This window comes from Lithobates pipiens, unplaced genomic scaffold (genome assembly GCF_037356315.1).
Source record: "Lithobates pipiens isolate NorthernLeopardFrog02 unplaced genomic scaffold, aLitPip1_a1.2 Scaffold_25, whole genome shotgun sequence".
Classification (NCBI taxonomy): Eukaryota; Metazoa; Chordata; class Amphibia; order Anura; family Ranidae; genus Lithobates; species Lithobates pipiens.
This window is the reverse complement of record NW_027507787.1, coordinates 102,731,637-102,755,031: the sequence shown is the minus strand read 5'-3', so window position 1 is coordinate 102,755,031 and position 23,395 is coordinate 102,731,637. Positions and strand designations below refer to the sequence as shown.

The 23,395-nt window shown below is 47.8% G+C and overlaps 1 protein-coding gene across 2 annotated transcripts in view; it reads right to left on the bottom strand.

The window, feature by feature from the left end:
• Window positions 1-23,395, bottom strand: part of LOC143930466 (glutathione S-transferase P 1-like) — a 185,582-nt gene that overhangs the window by 125,073 nt on the left and 37,114 nt on the right. For both annotated transcript variants that reach the window (XM_077454799.1, XM_077454798.1), the window contains exon 3: window positions 5,644-5,756. In XM_077454799.1, the coding sequence (XP_077310925.1) occupies window positions 5,644-5,756 (113 nt within the window). The remainder of the gene's footprint in view (window positions 1-5,643; window positions 5,757-23,395) is intronic.

Below are 23,395 nucleotides of genomic sequence, written 5' to 3'. Positions count from 1 at the left end.
CGTACGTATGCGGGCCATAGGGGAGGCATACAGTTGTTGTATCCAGGCCACAAACTTAGGACCAAACCCAAATCGGAGAAGGACCTGCCAGAGAAAGCCCCACTCCACGGAGTCGAAGGCCTTCTCCGCATCCAGGGAGGCCACCGCTCCCCTACCCTCCCCCCTCCCCGACCACGCAACATTCGTAAAGAGGCGCCGCAAATTAATATCAGTGCCTTTTCCAGGCATGAAACCGGTTTGGTCCCCATTAACTAAAGAGAGAATTACCGTGTTCAGCCTACTAGCCAGTATCTTCGCCAATATCTTGGCGTCAACATTTAACAAAGATATCGGCCTGTAGGACGAGCAGAGTTCCGGGTCCTTCCCCGGATTTGGTATTAGTACAATAACAGCCTCGGAGAAGGAGTCAGGAAGGGCATTCGTCTCCAAGGCCTTGGTGAGGATAGCATGGTAATGGGGGACCACCATGTCCATATTGATTCTGTAAAACTCAGAGGGGAGTCCATCAGGACATGGAGTCTTCCCCGCCTGAAGGGACTTAATTGCCCTCTGGACCTCAAGTATAGTAATAGGGCTCTCCAAGGCTGCCGCAGCTACACGAGTCAGGGCAGGGAAAGCCACCCCGTCTAGAAAGGAGGTCAATTCCCCCTGGGAATACGTGGCCTTAGATTCGTACAGGTGAGTATAATACTGTGCAAACCTATCATTAATTTGAATGGGGTCCGAAAGGAGAGTACCATCAGGCCCTCTAATGTTAGCTATGCAAGAGCTCCCCGTCCGCTCCGCCGCCAGCCAGGCCAGCAACCTCCCTGGTCTCTCTCCCTGCTCAAAAATCCTCTGTGTCTGAGAGAGGAGGAAACGGCGGCAGGAAGCGGTGCGGATTAACGCCAGCTCCCTGTATGCGGTAAGCATATCCCCATGGGAACTCGGGCTCGGGGAGTTGGCATATCGGTCCTCCAGGGTCAGTGCCTTGCGCTCAGCTTCCGATAGCATCAATCGCGAAGCCTTGGGGATCTGAGCAATATTGAACTGGTACCTGCCCCTGGCATACGCTTTAAACGCGTCCCAGACCGAGGCCGGCGATGCCGAACCAACATTATGGGTCCAATATTCCCCCAGTTCCGACAGCATCAGCGGGGCTACCTGTTCATCCGTAATCCAATACCTGGAGAGCCTCCAAAGCCCCATCCCCGCCACCGAGTCTGTCCGGAGAGTCTGCATCACCGGGGCATGATCCGAGATACCACGGGGCAGGATGGAGACCTCGGAGACCCTCTGCAACAGAGGAGTGCTCGCATAGATCAGGTCTATCCGTGACAGAGTGGCATGTGTAGCCGAGTGACACCTAAATTGTTTGGCTACAGGGTGTTTCCACCTCCACAGATCATGCAATCCGAACGTTGCAGCCCATCTGGCCAGACCCGGATCCGCCACCTGCCCAGCCGCAAGCCTGTCGACACTCGGATCTGGGGGCATGTTAAAATCCCCAGCGAGAACAATATTAGTCACTGGGTAACTGGCCACCACGGCAAGAATTTTCCTAAGTATCGAGAGGCCCGCCGGCGGTGGCACATAGAGTCCCACCACAACCATTTCCACCCCATCACAGATTGCATGTAAAATAACATATTGCCCATCGGGGTCTAAATGTAAGTTCAGCAGTTGAAAAGGGAGCGCCTTATTTACCAAAACACTAACCCCTCTGGAGTGAGAGGAGAAAGTGGAGTGGTAGTAAGAACCCACCCAGGGCTTTTTAAGCGAGAGAATACGAGAACCCGTAAGGTGAGTCTCCTGCAAGATACAAATGTGCGGGAGAAACTTCTTCAGGTAAGTAAAGACCAGGGAACGTTTAATTTTGGAATTCATCCCCCGCACGTTCCAGGAGACCAACCTTAGGGGAGCCATAATAAAAAGAACAAAAATGTTGCAGTCCCGACCCCATCACCCCCTCCCTTCCCCCACCACCCAAGACTAAAATGAAAAAGGAGAACTCTAGACCTTGAGCAGGAGAACTCCTGCATGTTACAGTGCAAAGAGAAAAGTGCATACAATCTACCCAAAACATAGACCCAAATATCAAACCCAGTAAAACACAAAAGCTTCCTCTGCTTTTGTGTTTCCACCGAGAAGTCTGGGAATATCATGAGTCGGGCTCCCTCAGCGCGGAGTTCTGCCACATTCCTGCTCTCTCGCAACACCAAGTCCCGATCTCTATAATTGAGAAGGCGTAGAATAAGAGTACGAGGGGGGGCACCAGGAGGTCCCCTAGCCGCCGGCATCCGGTGTGCCCTCTCGACCGCAAAAAACGGCGAGAAGGCCGCCTGGGGAAAGAGCTGGCGAAATAAACCCTCCATATAAGCAGCGGGGTTGGAGCCTTTGGATCCCTCCGGTAAACCAATGACCCGGAGATTGTTTCTCCTATTGCGGTTTTCGGCATCTTCTGCGCGATATTCCAAGGCCCGTACCTTAGTGGTGAGAGTATGGAGGGAGGCGGTATGCTCCGCCAGGGTGTCCTCCGCAGTCCCCACGCAGTTTTCAACCTCCGTTAGCCTGGAACTAAATTTGTCCATATCCTTCCTAATTAGTCCCATCTCAAGCTGAACGGTATCGATTTTAGCCGTCAGCGTGGTTTGGCATGTGCCGATGGCCTGCATAAGGGCGGAGAAATTATCCCGGTCCTGGAGTGCAGGGTCAGCAGGATCTGAAGGATCTGTGGCTGCGGCCTGCGACGCCATGACTGAGAGCGTGCAGGGCCGAGGTCCTCCGCCGCGAGGCTGGGTACGTGGCGTAGCAGCTTTCAGCGGGGTCCCGGACTTCTTCTTGCTGGGCATACCACTCCAGGGGATCAATATCTGGGTTCCAGGGACCCCGATGGTGTCGTTATCCGCAGGGAAACAGGATAATTAGCAGTGTAGGTCACGGAGCTCCCGCACTATGCTTCCACTCCGGTCGCCATCTTGGACACGCCCCCAAAACATTTTTAAGTTGCTAATGGAAGTCTTAAAATCATGCAAACTTAATATTACAAATTGCATTGGCAATTCAACGGATGGAGCAGCAAATATGCAAGGCCAGTACAATGGTTTCTCTTCCTGGCTGTCAACTGAATCACCAGGGCAAATTCACATCTGGTGCTATGCACACATTCTGAATTTAGTACTTGCAGATACAACAAAGGTGATAGTTGAAAGTGCATCACTGTTCAGTTTGTTGAATGACATTGCTGTCTTTATCCGTGATTCTTATCAGCGCATGAATACCTGGGAACAAGTTAGCCAGGACCCTCACCATCGAAGAATTTCAGTAATTGGGGAAACGCGTTGGTGGTCAAAAGATGCTGCTCTAAGAAAAGTGTTTGGGTAATTTTCAAATCCTGATTCTGCGTTGTTTGTTAGTCTACTGTACACTTTGAACAGAATCAAAGACAGCGTCTCATCGAAACCTGAGGTGCGTGTTAGAGCAAAATCTTATGCAGAATCCTTACTCAAGTATGAAACCATTCTTATAGCGCAAATTTTTCTGAGAATATTTGAATTGACAACACCATTGTCCAAATATCTGCAAACAACTCAGATGGATATCTCAAAAGCTATTCAAATGGTACAGGGAACTTATGAAAAACTTAAAACAATCACACGAGATTTTGATTCCATACAAATGATTGCTGATAAGTTTGTTAAGTGGGCAAATGACAAGATTCAAGAAGAAGAAAGTTACCACCTAGAAGTACAGACCGCTTTGCCTAAAAAAAGAATAAGAAAAAGAAAGTGAATGGCTGATGAGACTGTTGACGATGTAGCAGTTTCTGATGCTGTTTCAGCTTATGAAATACGTGTGCACAATGTAATTTTGGATACGGTTACAGAGAGCATGAATCGCCGCTTTCTCTCCTGTGGGACCCTCTATGCCGACTTAGCTTGCTTGGAGCCAAACAGCTTTTCTGATATAAAAAAATCTGGACTTCAGGCACCAGCAATGGAAGAACTCAGCAAACGATTATTTAGATTTGATGAGGGAGCAACATCAGAAAATTTGCGTTCCCAACTGGCAAATTTTGCAATGCAGTGGGACAGGCTGAAATCATCACCTCTTGAAGAATTTAGCATTGTAGAAGATGTATCTATGGAAGAAGATGTAGAAGATGTATCTATGGAAAACCAGGAAAGCAAATTAACAGAATCAGAACTGATCAACAAATCTTACATGGCATGTAAGAACTGTGCCATTTGCTGCTATAAGATTCTGCAGCGCTATAATTTGTTAACTGACGCCTATAATGTCATTGGTTTAGCCTACAAATTTTTGCTTACATTATCGTTTACTCAAGTCGCCTGTGAAAGAAGTTTCTCCACATTGAAGTTTATTAAAACCCGTCTAAGAAGTTCTGTATCTCAAGAGCATTTGAGCTCTTTGATGCTGATGGCAATTGAAAAGGATATACTAATGAACCTTGATTCTGATGATGTCATTGACAGAGTAGCAGAAACCAGTGAACTTCTACGAAACTTGCTGAATCCTTAGTGCAGTTATTTTGTTCTGTCATTTTGAATATAAAAAAATATATGCCAAAAAATGTAATATATTTTGCTATTTGTTATTGTATTGAATCGTTCATTAAAGATGTTTCACCTTATATATTGCATTCAGTCTATCATTTATTATCATATATTTACATAATTCCAAATGATTGACAAGATACAGTGACTGAAGCAGGCTTAATCTAACTAAAATACATAGAGAAACCGGTTGCCATTATTTGTAATTATTATTATTTTTTTTTAAATGGGCTGCTCAGCTTAGAATGCCCGGGCCTATTTTATGTCCCAGTCGGGGCCTGGTGCCACCTATCAGTGCCCATCAGTCCCATCTATCAGTGGTACCTATCAGTGCCCCTTAGTGCCACCCATCCGTGCCACCCATCAGTGCCATCTTATCTGTGCCCATCTTTGCCTAACTGTGCCTATCAGTGCCCACCAGTGCAGCCTATCAGTGCCCACCAGTGCCGCCTCATCAGCGCATTTCAATGAAGGAGAAAAATTACCTGTTTGCAAAATTTTATAACAAACTATGAAACATGATTTTGTATTTTATTTTATTTTGCATCTTTTTTTGTTTGTTTAGCAAAAAATAAAACTCCCAGCTGTAATTAAATACCACCAAAAGAAAGCTCTATTTGTGGGAAACAAATGTTAAAAATTTCATTTAGGTACAGTTTTGTATGGCCGCGCAATTGTCATTCAAAGTGCATCAGCGCTGAAAGCTGAAAATTGGTCTGGCAGGAGGGGGGTTTAAGTGCCCAGTAAGCAAGTGGTTAAAGCTTAGTACACCCAGCAGGATGAACAAAAAAAAACCCTCAAGCTCTTGGGAGGAGCCACCGCACTAACTATCCGCTGTTGGTACTGGGATCTCCTCGCTGAACTATTGTGTCCTGATAGAGGGGAGGGCTGACCAGGTGCTAAACGGCAGACCTTTTTTGGTCCTACCTCTTTGCGATGGCTGCCGTGCACACAGGCCAAATGTCGGCCGGCTTCTATTGAACCGGCCAATGTCGCCTGATATTCGACCCATGTGTATGGCATAATGCGGGGGGAAAGAAAATTCAAAATACACTAATGATTTCTGATTAAAAAGTGTGTTACTTACTGCAGTCTTCTTCAGTTCACATTTTCCAGCCCACCAATCATTCAACTGAACTTCGTCCTCTGTCCAGGAGGCTCCTTGGTCAGCCAGCAACAGCCGGATGGGCTCAGCTCTAGCTGGAAATAAGATCAGCAGGGATAGGTAAGGTAACTTTTCTTTTACAAAGGTTTTTTTAATATTCAATTCAACAGTACAGCTTCAAATTTTGGTGGATGCATGCAGTTAAACATTTAAACAGTCAGGACAAGGTTTGGATGGCAATTAAGGAAAAAGGGGGAACATAAGCAAAATAGAAATATTCAAATTCCAGAAATACCAAAATCAGCCATATGAAAAATTTGAAAAATGAGAAACGCAGTCTAGGGCTTTGTTGTTCTGAGGAACGTTGCGTGAGGTGTAGAGCTAAAGCGTTCACATTTTTTGTTAAACATCAGCTATTATCAACCATATTATTCAATATTGTATATCAACCAGGGTATAACTTTGGCCAGTGCTATATAGCAAGCAATATAGCCGTCCCACCCAGGCAAGCGCCTGGTGGTCTGGCAATCTATAAGGATGGATGAAATATCAAGTTAAGAAAGAGAAGAAGAAGGAGAAAAAGGGCTGAAAGATGGAGAAGAAGAGGGAAAGAAAGAAAAAAGCGGGGGTCCATGGGGAGGGGTAAAAGCGTATTAAGTCAAAAGAAGTGTAGTATCAAACCTAGAAGGTTTAATGTAGTCGACCCAGGATTGCCAGACCCGAAGGAATTTATCATGGGTGTCTGATAGAATAGCAGTCTGTTTCTAGTTTACCATTATGTCGTTCATACAATTTTTAACTGCCTCAAAACTAAGTATAGCTTGTAACGATATCACGTCCGGGACAGGAAATGTTGTAACTAGTTGCCATGTTGTGTGGAACGCAGCCATGACAGCTTGGCTACCTTGTAACATTACAGAAGAATATGAACTCCCTCCTCCCTGTCTTAGGAATCCAAAGCTTTTAAAATTTTCAAAAGGAAAGAAAGATTATCTCAGCAGAGGAAGCAGAACCAGGCTAGGTCAATAAACAAGGCTCATGTTGCCTGGGAGGATATTCAGACCTGTCATAAAACTGTCACCCTCTCCATTCAGAGAACCAACAGATACCGGTCGTAAATACCTCAAACCACATAGAGTGCAGACAGATTAGTAATGTTTTGAAACTTCAACATGTTTTATAACTTCCAAAGTAATCATAGCACAGCCATAATATGGACATATTTCGTTTCCTCAGATAATTTCTAACATTTCAAGTCCAGGCACCCCTATGTCAGGTCATATGGGAAGCCACTGGGACCCCTTACTCCTCCTTGGTAACCCTGAAATGGGAAACCTGTCATGTGTGTACTTGTTTTGAAGCAAATATCACGCTGATCACTAAATGGATATCTGCAGTCTATAAACAGTAGAGAGGCAAAGATATAAATATATATCACAAAGTGTACCTGGGACAGGGTCATGAGTGTAGACACCTCCCAGAAACCAACCCCTAAACAAGATGACCAGACGATTGGTCACTGGTTGCTGTCAACACCCCCTTTGATTTGACAGAAAAGAGGAGAGGCCAAGACAATGGTCAGTTCTCATTTTACCATCCAAGCAGGAACATCTGCCAAGTTTGAGAACCGATTACCTTTGCTCAACCCTTGGACATTAATTCCCTTGAACGAACTCTGATCAACCCTTGGACATTAATTGCAAGTATTCTTCCTTCCCAATTTTACCTTATTTATTTGTGGCTGTATATTGTCTTTATTTTTTGAAACATCCTTTTTCTGTAAATGTGTTATTCGCACCAACCTTGACCTTTTGATCATAAATCCTTATGTTGAAAAGTGTTAACCTTGTCTTTAATGCTCTTGATGCAAACTATAAACAAACCTGTCTCTAAAAAGGGCGCTACTGTGGTAGAGTAAGGCACTGAGCAGACCTGTCTGTGGTGGCAGTGTGTGTTGCAGGCGCTTATTCTAAAATTATAATTGGTATTGCTAAAATTACGAGTCTCCCGGCTCTGTCTTTTAAAATGGGGGTGGTGGCAGGGTAAATTGTGTAATTAGCCCAGTGACAATCGCTCTCAGGCTGCCCGCACCTAGATTGTGGTCCCACAAGCTGGAAAATCTTGTGCTGGGTGCAGCTGAGTGTGGCATTGTTACATAAGTGACAGCGTGGTGTGAGGTTGGCCGGTCCTTCGTCGCCAGTTAGCGAGGAGGGCAGGGATCTGACACCCACGTTCGTCACATAGGTGTTTTTCATGCCCTAGCTATAGTTAACCTGGTTGCAGTAAAGAGATGCATAGCCAGCTGGCATTCCAGTCGGAGCAATTCAGCTATTGGTTTGCAGAGAAGAGCTTCATAGGGATCTCTTTTAAGGTTAGTATGAAGTATGTTGGCAAGTAAGCCCCCCGGAAGACACCGAACCCTAAATTGGAGGACCCATTTCTACACTGAACAACCCCTTTAACACATGCCCAAAGTGTAGAATCTTCTAACCATGGAAGAGTCGCAGAACTGATTCCCCCTCCCTCACACCTACCCCTACGGGGGGAGAGAGAGATGAGATGAGACCCTTTCCACACCCCCCATTCCGCTCCCCTTACCCCTCTATGCCTCTCTATCCCCTCCCACACCCACTTCACCCCTCTTTATTAACCCCCCCCCCCCCTTGTGATCTTCCTGAAGACCACTAAGCCCAATTAGAAGCTAAACACCTTATCCAGACTCATATAGGCTAGGTAAAGGTTTTACTCCTCAAGATGATTGAGGCGAGAATGATAATTAATCTTTCGCCATGGGAACACCCCCACATTTAAAAGGCTTACAAGAGAATGAGTCGAGGAACCTACCCCAAACGAGGCGTAGGTTGTGTAGTACTGACGTGTTCCCAAAGGCTTTATACTGCTAGCTAATCATCTTGAAATGTATCCCTACGGGCCTCTTGCCTCAAACCACAGAGTGCTCAATGGATGACTTGATGTTTTGTCCTGGAAAAATGTTATGCTCACCTTCTTTTCTTCTTGTGTACGAACAAATGCTTCTATATCACTGTCAAGTAAGCTGTATTCTCGGTTCTTTCAATAAAAATTTTCATGGAAAAAAAAAATGAAGTATGTTGTGCAGAAGAGAGTAGCGTCTGACCCATAGTCTGCCTACCTTTGGGCATGTCCACCAAATGTGTGCCATAGTGCCCTCCTGAGAGCATCCTCGGAAACACAAGAGAGAGTAGTCTGGAATGAAACGGGTCAGCCTGGCCAATGTGTAGTACCATCTGTACTTTGTAAGAATTTTCCAGAGAAAGAACATTTTATGAGCATTTAGATGTTAGTCATGACCTGCCAGTCCTCTAGGTCCAGCTGCCTTCCTAATTCCATTTCCCACCAAAGGTGGTAAGATCCTATAGGTGTTTTTTTAGAGGAGATGATAGAGAAGTAAATTAGGGATATCAAGCCAGAGATTTGAGGTCGGCCCCACAAATTCTTTCAAAAGGAGTCAGGGTGTAGGGGATGGGCCTAGATTTTATTAGCTGTTGGAGGAAGTGTTGGAGCTGTAGGTAGCTATAATGTTCTCGTAGAGGAATATTATTTGAGGAATTCAGGGCCTCAAAAGCAATGATCCTAATGGGGGTAAACAGAGAGTGAATATCCACAAAGCCATTAGCCATCCACCAGGAGAATTGTTGGGGATTATCACAGCCTGGTGGGAATAATGGGCAGTGCAGGATTTTGAGGGGAAATTAGACCTGCAGAGAATTTAATCAAATCCCATAGGTGGAGGAAATGTGACAGGCATGGACCAATCGTGGTGGGATGATGTCTAGGGGGAGCCAGGGAAGAGAGGAGACTGGTATTGGATATGAGTCCACTAAATCCATAGTGGCCCATAGTAGCATTTGATAGTTCTTGTGGAGACGAGATAGTGGGGCCATATTTGTTGCTCTATAGTAGGCATACAAATTGGGCACTGATAGTCCTTTGTTGATATTGCGAGCATATAAGATTTGCTTGTTAATCCTGGGTCGGGTGGAGCTCCAGATGAACTTCAGGATTTTGTGTTGATGTATCCGCAAAACATGTAAGGGGACAGGGACCGGCAGGACTCTAAAAAAGTCAACTAGTTTTGGAATATAGGTCATGCGAACTGCCAAAATCCTGCAGAACCAAGATAGTGGAAGGTGAGTCCAGGAGGACAACATATCCGTCAGTTTTTTGAATAGAGAAGGAAAGTTGGCTTGATAGAGTCCTGCATAGGTCGGAGTAAGCCGGATTCCGAGATAGGGTAGAGAGGGTAGCCATTGGAACGGGAAAGCTCTTTGTAGGGTTGTTAATTCTGGGGGTGGAAGATTAAGTGACATTGCTTTCGATTTGGTAGAGTTGACGTAGAGGCCAGAAAAAGATGCAAAAGTATCCAAGAGGGAGGGCGATTCTGGGTTTGGTTAGGGTCATCAGAATATCGCCTGCTTATGGAAAGAGCCCACTACCTCGACCCCTGTTATGTCTGGATGAGAATGAACTGTCTCCACCAGAGTCTCAAGGTCAAGATGAATAAGAGTGGAGAGAATAGACAGTCTTGTCAAGTTCCCCTCCTGATAGGGATAAGAGATGATCCAAAACCATAATATTTGACCTTTGCCTGAGGGGAATCACACAGTGCCGATATCCATCTTAAGAATAAGGCACTAAAACTGTAATGGTGGAGTACAATTATTAGGTAGGGCCAGGACAATGTGTCAAAGGCCTTATTCACATCTAGGGACAAAAACATAGTATCCGAGGATCGACTGTGGGCTATATGCTGTATTTGTAATATTCATCTTATGGCGTCACCCGCTTGTCGCCTTGGGACAAATCCTATCTGGTCCTTCTTGATTAGATGTGGCAAAAAGGAATTTAAGTGACTGGCCAAGATTTTCATCAAGATTTTCATGTCCACGTTAATAAGCGAGATGGGCCTAAATTTGGCCCAAGAGGAATGATAACGGCCCGGTTTTGGAATCATCATTATGTTGGTGGTTAAGAGATATGAAGTGAAGGCTTGGTAGTCCTTTACTGTGTTGTACAGGGCTGTCAGATGGGGAGCTAAAATGTCTGCCATTTTTCTATAGTAAAGTGCCGTAAAACCATCCGGGCCTGGCCTCTTGCCTATTTTTAGTTCTTTGATACATTGTAGCACTTCGGTTGTCTGTATATCTCGGTCCATTAAAGATAAATGGGTTTCAGATAACGTGGGCATTGTCAAGCCATTCAAGAAGGAGTCTAGGCCCTGTGTAGAAGACGGAGTAGGGGCGGAATAAAGAGTAGTGAGACGGTGACGAAATTCGTCCACGATCCATAGTGGATTGCCTGTAAAAACATTATGTCGGGTACGTAGGGTGATGGGAGTGTGTTTAAGAGTGAAAGTGGGTAGTCTATTGGTCAGCATAGAGTTAGGTTTATTCCCCATGGCATACCATTTCTAGCGGGCCCAACGTAGTGTACGTTCCACTTCATCTGTTAAACATAAATATAACTCTGTGTGGGCTTGGTCTAGGAGTTTGTGGTTTGCAAGAGTGGGGGACTGCTTAAAAGTCATACATAGGGACTCTAGGTGTGACTCCAGGGTGCGTCTTGTTAATAATCATTTGCGTTTCGCCACCAGTTGGATAACATTTCCCCTAAGGACCGCTTTGTATGCTTCCAAGAGGGTGACAGGAGAAGAGACCGAACCGGCATTAAGATGGAAGTATACCATGAATGCTTGGTTGATATTTGTCAGAATCTCTTTAAAGGACAGTAGCGAGTCATTCATAATCCCGGTAGAATGTTGAGGCTTGTAGAGTAGGGAGTGGCAGGCAACAAAAACAGGGTCGAGATCCAACCAGGGCACAGATAGAATAGAGGCAGAGACAACTAAGGGGAGATTTTTCTGCAGGATAAACATATGGTCAATCCTGGAATGAGAGTGGCGGGGGTGAGAATAAATGGGTATAGTCTTTACCCAAGGGATGGAGCTCTCTCCAGATGTCTACCAGGTCATGACTTTGTAAAGAATATAAACATTTTTTGGCATCGGGAAGGGACTTTGTGTTCCGATGGATACTTATCCATAGCAGGGTTCAGTGCCACATTAGAGTCGCCCTCCAGAAGGAGGGTTCCTCTTTGATGATCCTTCAACAAAGAGCAGATATGGTCAGGAAAGGCCCTGGGTTTATGTTTGGAGTGTAATAAGTAAGGATAGTGACTTTGGTATTGTGAATGGTACCTAGTAGCAAAAGCTAACTACCATTTGGATCAGCAATGTCTCTACTGCAACTGAAGGGAACCGTTTTGCATTTGGGCAATCAGCATGTCCCTTTGCTTGCTTGGTTGGACCATTAGCCTGGAAAACTTGAGGGTATAGGCTATAAAATTATTTAGGGCAGGAGGAAGATGAAAAATGGGTCCCTTGTAAGCATGCAATATCCATCTTTTTGTTTTTTAAAGATATCTGAAAACCTTCACCCTTTTGTGGGGGGAGTTCATTCCCTGAATGTTTAGAGATAACCAGTTTACAGTGTCAATGTACTAGGAAGGTAAACCAGAGCCTGCCACTGTGCACCCACCACGCAGAGGTAGGGAAAGAGAGAGGAGAGGGGAGAAGAGAAAAAGAGAGGAGAAAAATGAGGCCCAGAATGGAAAGAAAGCATGAAAAATAATGAAGGGCCGGGCATGACAAGTGTGAAGAGGAGAGACAAAAAGGGGTTAATGGGAGAGGGAAGTAAAGGGGAGGAGGCAGGTAAAATTAACTAAGGGGGTGGAGTGATATAAAAAGAGGAGACGGGGACTCCCGGGAGCAGTGGGGGGAAAACAGAAGAGAGGAGAAAGTTGCAGCAGCATGGCAGATATTGATTTAATCCTAGCGTGCTTGCGGATGGCAGCGATGACGAGTGGCCCGAATGACTGAGCCCAGGTAGCTGCCCTTATCCAGGATGAAGCGTGAGGGTCCGTCGGAGGAGGTGAGGTGATGCCGCGCGCTAGAAGGTCCTGGCCTCCGGAGTGCTTTTCTCCAGGCCCCTCCAGCAGAGCTCAGTGCCCCACTAGGAGTCTGTTAGTGGACCCGTCAGCACCTCCGGCAAAAGGAGCAGCAGCTGCGGCCACCGGGGGGACCGGCAGAATCCTCACCATTGGCGGAGCTCAGGGGTGGGGCTACGGGCCCTAATGGCACCCGCGCCTCGCTGTTCAGGACTGAGACCAGGGATAGAGCAATCCCCCCTCTTCACAGGGCTCTGACAGGGGGGAGATTCGGCAGTGGAGGAGCAGTGCCACAGCTGTGGGGCAACTACAAGATGCTGCTGGCAGTTCGGTGGCGCAAGGAAGGTGGAGGAATACAGGAGCAGACAGAGGGAGACGGACAGGGCCTAACAGAGGAGCCATTCATATAGTCCTGCGTGGTGCAGCATCAGAGGGAAGGCACACGGAGAGGGAGCAAGCGGCAGCAGGGATGGAATCCACGGCCTCCAGGCCTGCTTCGTCTGGGGGGCTGGTCACATTGATGCTTCTAGCCACGGAGGTACGGTCAGAAGGGGAGCTGTTGGGCTCGGAATAAGAGGAGCGTCAGGTGATCGTGCTGTCAGGAGGAACCAGAGCTGCGGCTGTGGGGAGCAGGCCCAGTCAGCCCGGTACATCACCTGTTATATCTGCTGTGGATATGAATGATGCTTTGTGCAGATTGTTAGGTATAGGGAGCAGGGGGGCCCAGGAGTGTAGAAGGGGTTACACCAGTGGCCACGGCAGGGGTGCCATCTGGCCCGAGGGTGGCGGTTAGCATGCCCATCGCCGCTGGTACACAGGAGCCACTGCAGGAGTTACTGGGGGGTTTAAGGGATTTGGTCCAGCGTTTTTGCGGGCAGCCATGTAGTGCCAGCACAGGTGGCACCGTGGGTTGGGGGCCAGGCGGAGAAGACAGGGACTGGAGGGACCCCTGGAGTAGTGGGGGAGTCCGTGGTTATGCAAGAATCAGGTGTGCCGTGAGTATCACGGCTGGAGAAAAAGCGGGGAGCCAGTGGTGGGGGCAAGGGCAGATTTAGTCAGGATAGAGCATGTGGCAAAATGCGAAGTTTATATTTGCTATGAGGGATCGTTGGGAGCCCATTTGAAACAAGAGGTTAGGGATAAGATCGGAAAAGGTGAGTACGTGGAAATCTTTTTACTGTTACCCCTGTAAAAGTTTAATTTGGAAAGGATGAAACTGGATGATTCCAAAAAGGAGGATGAGGAGAAGAGGAGGTATCGGTTGATCCCCATGACCTTCGTGAATTGGCTACAGGCATTCGCCATCATGGTCATCGTCATAGGTGACAAAAACCTGGAACATTGCTTTGCACTGTTCTGCTATATGGACGCCAAAGGGGAGGCACAGGGTGTATGGGGGGAACGCGTGGCTTCGTTATGATGAGCAGTTTAGGCAGAGGAGGGCGGTTCGGCCAGCCCTTAGGTGGGATCATAAGGATATCAGCCTATGGATGCGGTTGATGTCCTCTGCCAGGGCTCCGAACCAGTTTTTTCAAGGGGAGGGGGCGGGGGGCAGGGGATCACCCACTTCTGGACTGCCGGCCGGAAAGAAATGAGGGGTGTGTTGGTAGTTCAATGAGGGGTCCTGTCGTTTCAAACGTGAATGCTCAGGATGTGGAGGGACTCACCCCTTGTCCCATTGTTTCAAAAAAGGAAAACGGGCAGGGGAGATTGCTCAGAAGAGGGCCAACACCGGTGAAAGAGGTAAGGATGTGACCTTTTCTAAATAGGTACCTGGATAGGGAAGCAGCGAGGGTGTTGACAGAGGGATTTTCGGAGGGTTTGAGGATACTATGCTCCCTGGCAGTGGTAACTCCAATGGCAAAGAATATGCGGTCGGCACTGCAGAACCCTGGGGTGGTTTCCGAGAAATTGGCCAAGGAGGTGGCATTAGGGCGCATGAGTGGGCGGTTTACAAAAAATTTGCTGCGGGATTTGGTAGTGTCACCGTTGGGAGTGGTGCCTAAGAAGTAACCAAATAAGTTTTGCCTTATTCACCACCTCTCGTTTCCAAAAGGGGACGATGGTGAGCGATGGTATAAATCCTGAAGATAGTCCGGTGTCTTATACATCGTTTGATGCAGGCATGGGTTAGGCCCTATGGTCAGGGGGCTCTCATGGCAAAATCGAACATTGAGTTGGCATTCCGCTTGCTACCAGTACACCCAGACAGTTTTTGGTTGTTAGGTTGGTGTTGGCAGGAGGAATTTTATGTTGATCAGTGTTTGCCCATGGGGTGCTCCATTTCCTGCGCCAAGTTTGAATCGTTCAGCTCATTCCTAGAATGGGTGATACGGGGCGTGTCAGGTTTAGATTCGGTGATACACTACTTGGACGACTTCCTATGCGTGCGTCCACATTCGTCCAATGTGTGTGCGATGCTGCAGCACATTGCCGGTAAGTTTGGGGTTCCGTTAGCAGCAGATAAAAAGGGGGGCCCAACAACAGAATTGAGTTTCCTGGGCATCGTGATCAATACCAGAGCTATGGAGTGTAGGTTGCCAGGGGACAAGGTTGAAGGGCTAAAGATGGACATCAGAGAGATGATGGAGAAAATTAAAGAGCAGCTCAAGCGGTTGCAATCCTTGTTGGGTAAATTTAATTTTGCATGTCGCATTATTCCGATAATGGAAGCTACATTTGGCAGCTACAGCGGGGATACAGGCTCCAACCCATTTCATTAGACTTACCAGGGAACACAGGGAGGACTTAAGTTTGGCACACGTTCCTGGAAATGTACAATGGTCGATCAGTTTGGATGGAGGGGCCGGTAAGTAATTTTGATCTAGAATTGGTTACGGATGCGGCGGAATCTACGGGTTATGGGGCTTTCTTCCAAGGACAATGGAGCGCAGAGGCTTGGCCGGAATTTTGGGTGGAGGCAAGATTTACTTGTAACCTGGTACTGTTGGAATTGTTCCCAGTGGTACTGGCTATGGAGTTGGGGGGTACAACATGGCAGAACTTAAAGATCAGGTTGAACTGCGACAACATGGGGGTGGTGCAAGTTGTCAATCGGTTATCCGCATCATCACAGCGGGTAATACGATTGCTGTGCCACCTCGTGCTGCGTTGTTTACAGTAAAATGTTTTTCTATATGCTGTACATATCCCGGGCATTGACAACACGCTGGCTGACTCCTTGTCTCGGTTTCAGTGGGACAGGTTCAGGGAGCTGGCTCCAGCTGTGGAAAAAGAGGGGATTCCTTGCCCGGGGTGGCTTTGGGAGATGGCCTTGGAGTCTCCGTGGGATGGATCAAGAGGTCTGTGTCATGGTTTTGAAATAGTTTGCTTGCCTGTTTCCATGTGTTCATCTCTAGAGACCAGCCGACCCTCACCTGACTGCTTTTGTAATCCATCCTCTGGCATGACTCCACCCTAGCTCCTATCAGAGAGCTCTATATTAACCTGTGCACTGCAAGCCAACCCTGCTGATCAACCTTTGTGTGTTAGCTTCCTGTTACCTGCCGTGTGCTCTTCTGTTGTTCCGTTACCGACTTTGGCGTGTCCTTGACTATCCCTGTTTGCCTGTGATCCTGACCTTTTGGCGTGTCCCTGACTATTCCTGTCTGCTTGTGGCCCGACCTTAGCTTTGTCCCTCACTATCCCTATCCTCCTGTTGCCTACTGTGGGCGTGAGCTGGGGGACCCTGGGGGTCGCGACCTGGAGCCAGTTGCAGCCAAGTCCATCCTCACCACTAGAGGCACTGGTGAACACCTGCTGGCTCTTAGACTCCGCGCCCCAGGGAATCTTACGCTCTAACCCCAGTGGGATCTGTCTCCCTTCTGCAGCAGTCAGCCGTAGGGTTCACAACCTTGCGGTGCACTCCTGATCCCTACGGTGTGCATCTGTCACCTCACCTCAAGGTGACCTGACAGTCTGTAAGTGGGTCAGCCTGGGCGGTGTATACTAAGGTATGGACAGAGTGGTTAGCTTTTACACAGCTAGTGGGAGCTGAGCTGGGAGGACACGAGTTTAGGTTGCTGGTGGTGTTTTTCGTTTCACGACACATGGAGGGAGGGGGGGTCAGTTTCCGCGACTGAGCAGAAGCTGGCGGGTTTGGCCTTTTTATTTAAGCTTCAGGGCCTGTTGTATTTCACTAAGGACTTCTGGGTGTCATTTTCCATTTTGCAGGTTATTTTTTTGAAGGTACGAAATTGGGTGGGGTGTGTTCGTCTGGGTATGAAGTAATTTTGTTTAGGGCAGCTTTTTCTATTGCGTTTTTTGGAGCATTTTGTGTGGGGGAGTTAGTGAGCCCAGCAAAACAGGAAACAGGGTTTGCTGGTACAGGATGTGGAGGTCAAGGGTGATAGGGTGGTGTTAAGGGTGCGTAGGTCTAGGACAGACCAGAGAGGAAAGGGGGTAAATGTGCAGCTGTTTACGTTGCCTGGTTCGCAAGTTTGCCCAGTCAGGATATTTGAGGAATTTCTAAAAATTAGACCGGTTGGAGAGGGGCCATTGTTCGTGCATGGGGATGGGATCTTTTTATCTATGTTTCAGTTCATTGCAGTGTTCCGCAAATGCCTTAGGGCGATGGGGCTGGATTGTAGACAATTCGCCTCACACTCCTTCCACATCGGGGAGGCTACAGAGGCCGCCAGGTGTGGGTTGGATGAGGCAGCAGTCAAGAGGATTGGGAGGTGGGAATCCAGGAGGTTCTGGTCTTATGTGCGCCCTTAATTGGTAAATGATGACGTTTTAAAAAATAATAATAATTTATATGAAGCAAGGGCAAAAGTTTCTTTAGAGGGGATGTGTGTGTGGGCGCCATGTAGATTTAATCTGCATTGTGTTATGTCATTTCAGATGGAGGTCAACCACACCTCGCCTGGATCTTGGGGCATTCTTATGTTTTTTGGGGGGCCAGGAGGGGAGATGCTAGACCAGAGGGCAGGCAACTAGGGATTTCGTGGAGGAAGGCATGCATTAGATGGATAGGCATTCCAGGAATGGGATGGAGCAGAGTAGTGCCTGAAGTCGAAAAATACAGCTTGATACGCCACCAGATGTGTTGGTATTACATGTGGGGGGAAATGACTTGGAGGTCCGATCCACCAGGTAGCTGGTTTCTGATGTAAAGTGTCATTTCTTGGCACTTCAGTCGGCTTTCCCGGGGATGATAGTGGTGTGGTCAGACATAGTAGCAAGGACCTCATGGAGCATTGCGAGATCTGTGTTCATGATCAATAAGGCACGAATTAAGGTGAAGAAGGCAGTGGGTAAATTTGTTGTTAGAAATGGGTGATTGGTAGTGAGACACATGGAGTTGGAGAGTAACGTGGGGAGACGGAGTACACCATTCGGCTGTGGGCATTGATTTATGGGCACTAGATCTTCAGGATGGTATTGAGAGGGCCTTGCAGGTGTGGAGGGGCCCTTAAGGCTAAGGGGTCATTCTTGTGGGCTGTGGCGGTATCTTTGGTCACTGATGGTGGTAAAAAACAGATGTGACGGAAGTGGTGGGGGGCTCATTCGGTGGAATGGGTCCCTCTGGTTTGTTTTCAGCAGAAGGGTAGGTTGGAATACGGAAATGGTTACACTGCGGGAAGGGGTTGTCTCTGAACTGATCATACGGCTGGAGGCCTAGTGTGGTAAAATATGGTCCCGCAATGTACTGGTTTAAAGTGGAAAATGTGAAGTTCGGAGTGCTATCAAAGACCAAAAGACTGGGAGTTAAAATGGTTGTTAAAAGGTTGTGCATATTGTGGAGATGCAACCTCATGTCACAGGTGCATATGTGCAGTGTATGCCTGATTTTGGCAGGAATACTATTTGCACACCTGTGGGCTGGGTTCATAAATGTCCCAGGAAAAGAAAGTGCTCCGACTTGGACCAGCTCCGCAAACCAGACAGAAAGTCTGGCCTAGGAGGTCGGGAGGGTCCCAGTAGGAGACAGCTGCAGGAGAGAGACAGGTGGTCTCGGAGTCTAAGCCCTTGTACACACGGTCGGAAATTCCAACGGAAAATGTCTGATCGGACCATGTTGTCGGATAATCCGACCATGTGTGGGCTCCATCTGACTTTTTCCGTCGGAATGTCCGACCAACAAAGTTTGAGAGCTGGATATAAAATTCTCCGACAACGTGATCCGATCGGACTTGGTCCGATCGTTTGTAGAGAATTCCAATCGGACAAAGTGCTACGCATGCTCAGATCAAATTACGAGACCAAAGCGATTGGCTACTAGCCTGAACGTAGTCCCGTCGTAAGGAACGAATGTCATCACGTTCCGAAAAATTGGATTCTCTGACAACTTTGTCCGACCGTGTGTATGCAACACCGGTTTCGGACAAAATCCGTTGGATTTTGTGGTTGGAATGTCCGACCGTGTGTACAAGGGCTAAGACTGCAGTTGGCAGTCTGTGTGTACGTATGTAGCAGGCAGATGTGGCCTGTGACCAAAACAGCATGAAGCTGACAGTGAGTAACACCCTGCGAGGGAAGATTACTGTTGAGTAAGCCAGGAGGCTATCGTTTGTTTATACAGTGATGGTGGAACCCCTGGGAGGGAAGATTACTCTTTGTTTGAGCTTTTTCGTTACCTTTAAATAAAAGTGGGCTGCCATGCCCTAAAGAGCAAGTCTGGAGTGGCACGTTTCTGGAAAACTGCATGCACCACTTGAACCTAATCACCTCGGATCGTCACAATATTTATACATATGTTGATTAAAAAAGTTATTTAATATTGGATTTAATAGTTTATTAATAAAAGGCTGCTATGGGCAGTTATACTCCAAACTCATGTGTGGTCTATTTCTTTATAAAAGTGGGGAGAAAATGGGGTGTAAAAGGGGGTTAATGGGAGAGTTGGGGATATCTGGCGTACACTGGTCAAGGAGAGAGATATACCATAAGACATAAAAAGGCGGAGAAGAACTCGGAGCATATTATACAAATTAAGCATTAATGGAACATTTGGTGGGACAAAGGGCCCACAAGGAGGTCTGATGTTGCCCAAGACTACTGACAACTCATGGACGGGAACAGTGGTCTGTCGGAACCACTTGACATCTTGACAAAGAGTGAAGAACTATAGAGTTATGAGCACAAAGCCTAGCGCACCATTTAAGGCAGTAAAGAGGTGCTCCACTATAAAAGGGGTATACAATTTTAAGTAAAAATATGTCTCACAGCCTCCCTAAGCCATTCCCCCACCCCTGGGGGACCCTAGGGCCAACATGCGGCTAGGAAGCCTTAAGACAACCTAAATAAACCACATAACCCAAGGGGGAGAAAAATTATAATCTTTAAAACTAAACCGATTAACCAACAGGCTAACAAAATTATGGTACAGTCAAGTACTGTGTCACCCCCCCTACGGGAATGGGGGGCCATAATCAACAGTCTGCAGTTCACAGGTAACTGCAAGAGAGCTGAGACAATCCACAAGTTGTGCAACATGTGAAAACAAGCAACACCAGTGAACTGCTACTTTCCTACCTTATAGAGTTCAACCGTCCCCTGTGGCAGTGGTGGTAGCAGGTGGCCCACTAAGTGGACGTCAACCCCCATGCACCAGCCCACCACAGGAGGAACATCGATAACCTATTTCAGCACACTTTCAATGTCCCATACACCATCTCCTCCGCTCCTCTTCCTCATTCTTTTTGGGTACCCGAAGGTCGTCCTTGGGCCCCTCCAATTCTCTTTCTATACCACTACCCTGGGCCAGTGGATGCCTCCTATGGCTTCCTATAACACCTCTACACCAACAACACCCAGATCTATCTCTTCATACCTCAACTCCCCCTCTCATTCTCCACACCTATAACAAATTTACTGAGCAACATATCAGTATGGATGTCACACCACTTTCTCAAACTCAATCTTTCTAAAACTGAGCTTACGCGATCCCCCTATGATTTTTCCATTGAGATAAACAGGACAATCATTGGTCCCTCCACACATGCCAGGGTGCTGGGTGTAATCCTATACTTTGACCTCTCCTTCAACCCCACATCCAATCACTGGCTAAATCTCGCCATCTTAACCTCCACAACATTTCCAGAATTTGCCCCCTGCTGACTAACGGCACCACAAAACAGGTTATTCGCTCCTTGGTTATTTCCTGCCTTGACTACTGCAAATCCTTCCTCACTGGCCTTACCCTACACACATAATCCCCTTCAGTCTATTATGAATGCTGCTGCAAGACTAATACACCTTACTAACTGATCCTTGACTCCTGCCCCTCTCTGCCAATCTCTTCACTGGCTTTCACTAGCCCAATGTATAAAATGTAAAATACTAACCACAATATACAAAGCCGTCCCCAACATCGCCCCTCCCCCAGCTACATCACCAACCTCATCTGCAAATATAATCAAATCGTCCTCTCCACTCCTCCCAAAACATTTTGCTCTCAAGCTCCTTTGTTACCTCCTCCCATGCTCGCCTCCAGGCCTTCTCTAGAACCTCTTCTATCCTCTGTAACTGTCTACCCCAGCATGTTCAGTCAGGTCCTACCCTATCTGCATTTAGGCCATCCTTGAAAATGTATTTATTCAGGGAAGCCTACCCCACCTCCACCTAAGAAATGTACTTGAGTAACCTCCATCAGGTCATCTCCTGCATCTATTACCTTTTGTGCCACCTCCCCCACCAGTATGTGTTCAACTATTAGACTGATTACACTAGATTTCAGGGCATTGAACATTTGGAGTGATCATTAGTGATGGACGAACTTCCGACGGGACGTTTCGCGGACGGCGAACGCGGCCGATAGTTCGTGAACCGTAACGTTCGCAGCGGGCCCCATTAACTTCAATGGGAGGCGAACTTTGCAAACCTACAGGTCAAATTTGCAGCCACAAAATAATTACTAGCTGTGCAAACATAGTCCCACCACATGGCCAATGACATAACACATGTATGAGGTTTATCTGGGATCGAAAACTACAAGCATTCTTTTTTTATATGTGAAATTGTGACAATTCAGGACTGTGGAGCGCATGAAGGCAATGGAGGAGAGGGAAGGTCAGGGTAGGCAAAGAAGAGGGTGCAGGAGATCATCACCAGCAGCGTGACATACAGCAATGACACCTGCACCGTGATAGAGTCATCTGACACCAGCACCGTGATAGAGAGCAGTGACATCAGCAGCGTGACATAAAGCACTGACACCAACACTGTGATATACAGCACTGACAGCAGCACCGTGATAGAGAGCACTGACATCAGCAGCGTGACATACAGCAATGACACCTGCACCGTGATAGAGTGATCTCACACCAGCACCGTGATAGAGAGCACTGACATCAGCAGCGTGACATAAAGCACTGACACCAGCACCGTGACATACAGCACTGACACCAGCACCATGATATACAGCACTGTCATCACCAGCGTGACATACAGCAATGACACCTGCACCGTGATAGAGTGATCTGACACCAGCACCGTGATAGAGAGCACTGACATCAGCAGCGTGATATACAGCACTGACACCAGCACCGTGATATACAGCACTGACATCAGCAGCGTGACATACAGCAATGACACCTTCACCGTGATAGAGTTATCTGACACCAGCACCATGATAGAGAGCACTGACATCAGCAGCGTGACATAAAGCACTGACACCAGCACCGTGATATACAGCACTGACACCAGCACCGTGATAGAGAGCACTGACACCTGCACCGTAAGCAGCCCCAGGAGGAAGTCAGCATAGCACAGGGATGCTGGGAGCCCCTCATAATGAGCATAGCACAGGGATGGTGGGAGCCCCTCATAATATGCACAGCAGAGGTACAGCCCCAGGAGGAAGTCAGCACAGCACAGGGATGGTGGGAGCCCCTCATAATAAGCAGCCCCAGGAGGATGTCAGCATAGCACAGGGATGGTGGGAGCCCCTCATAATAAGCAGCCCCAGGAGGATGTCAGCATAGCACAGGGATGGTGGGAGCCCCTCATAATAAGCAGCCCCAGGAGGAAGTCAGCACAGCCCAGGGATGGTGGGAGCCCCTCATAATGAGCATAGAACAGGGATGGTGGGAGCCCCTCATAATGAGCATAGCACAGGGATGGTGGGAGCCCCTCATAATATGCACAGCAGAGGTACAGCCCCAGGAGGAAGTTAGCACAGCACAGGGATGGTGGGGGCCCCTCATAATAAGCAGCCCCAGGAGGATGTCAGCATAGCACAGGGATGGTGGGAGCCCCTCATAATAAGCAGCCCCAGGAGGAAGTCAGCACAGCACAGGGATGGTGGGAGCCCCTCATAATGAGCATAGCACAGGGATGGTGGGAGCCCCTCATAATGAGCATAGCACAGGGATGGTGGGAGCCCCTCATAATATGCACAGCAGAGGTACAGCCCCAGGAGGAAGTCAGCACAGCACAGGGATGGTGGGAGCCCCTCATAATAAGCAGCCCCAGGAGGATGTCAGCATAGCACAGGGATGGTGGGAGCCCCTCATAATAAGCAGCCCCAGGAGGATGTCAGCATAGCACAGGGATGGTGGGAGCCCCTCATAATAAGCAGCCCCAGGAGGAAGTCAGCACAGCCCAGGGATGGTGGGAGCCCCTCATAATGAGCATAGCACAGGGATGGTGGGAGCCCCTCATAATGAGCATAGCACAGGGATGGTGGGAGCCCCTCATAATATGCACAGCAGAGGTACAGCCCCAGGAGGAAGTTAGCACAGCACAGGGATGGTGGGGGCCCCTCATAATAAGCAGCCCCAGGAGGATGTCAGCATAGCACAGG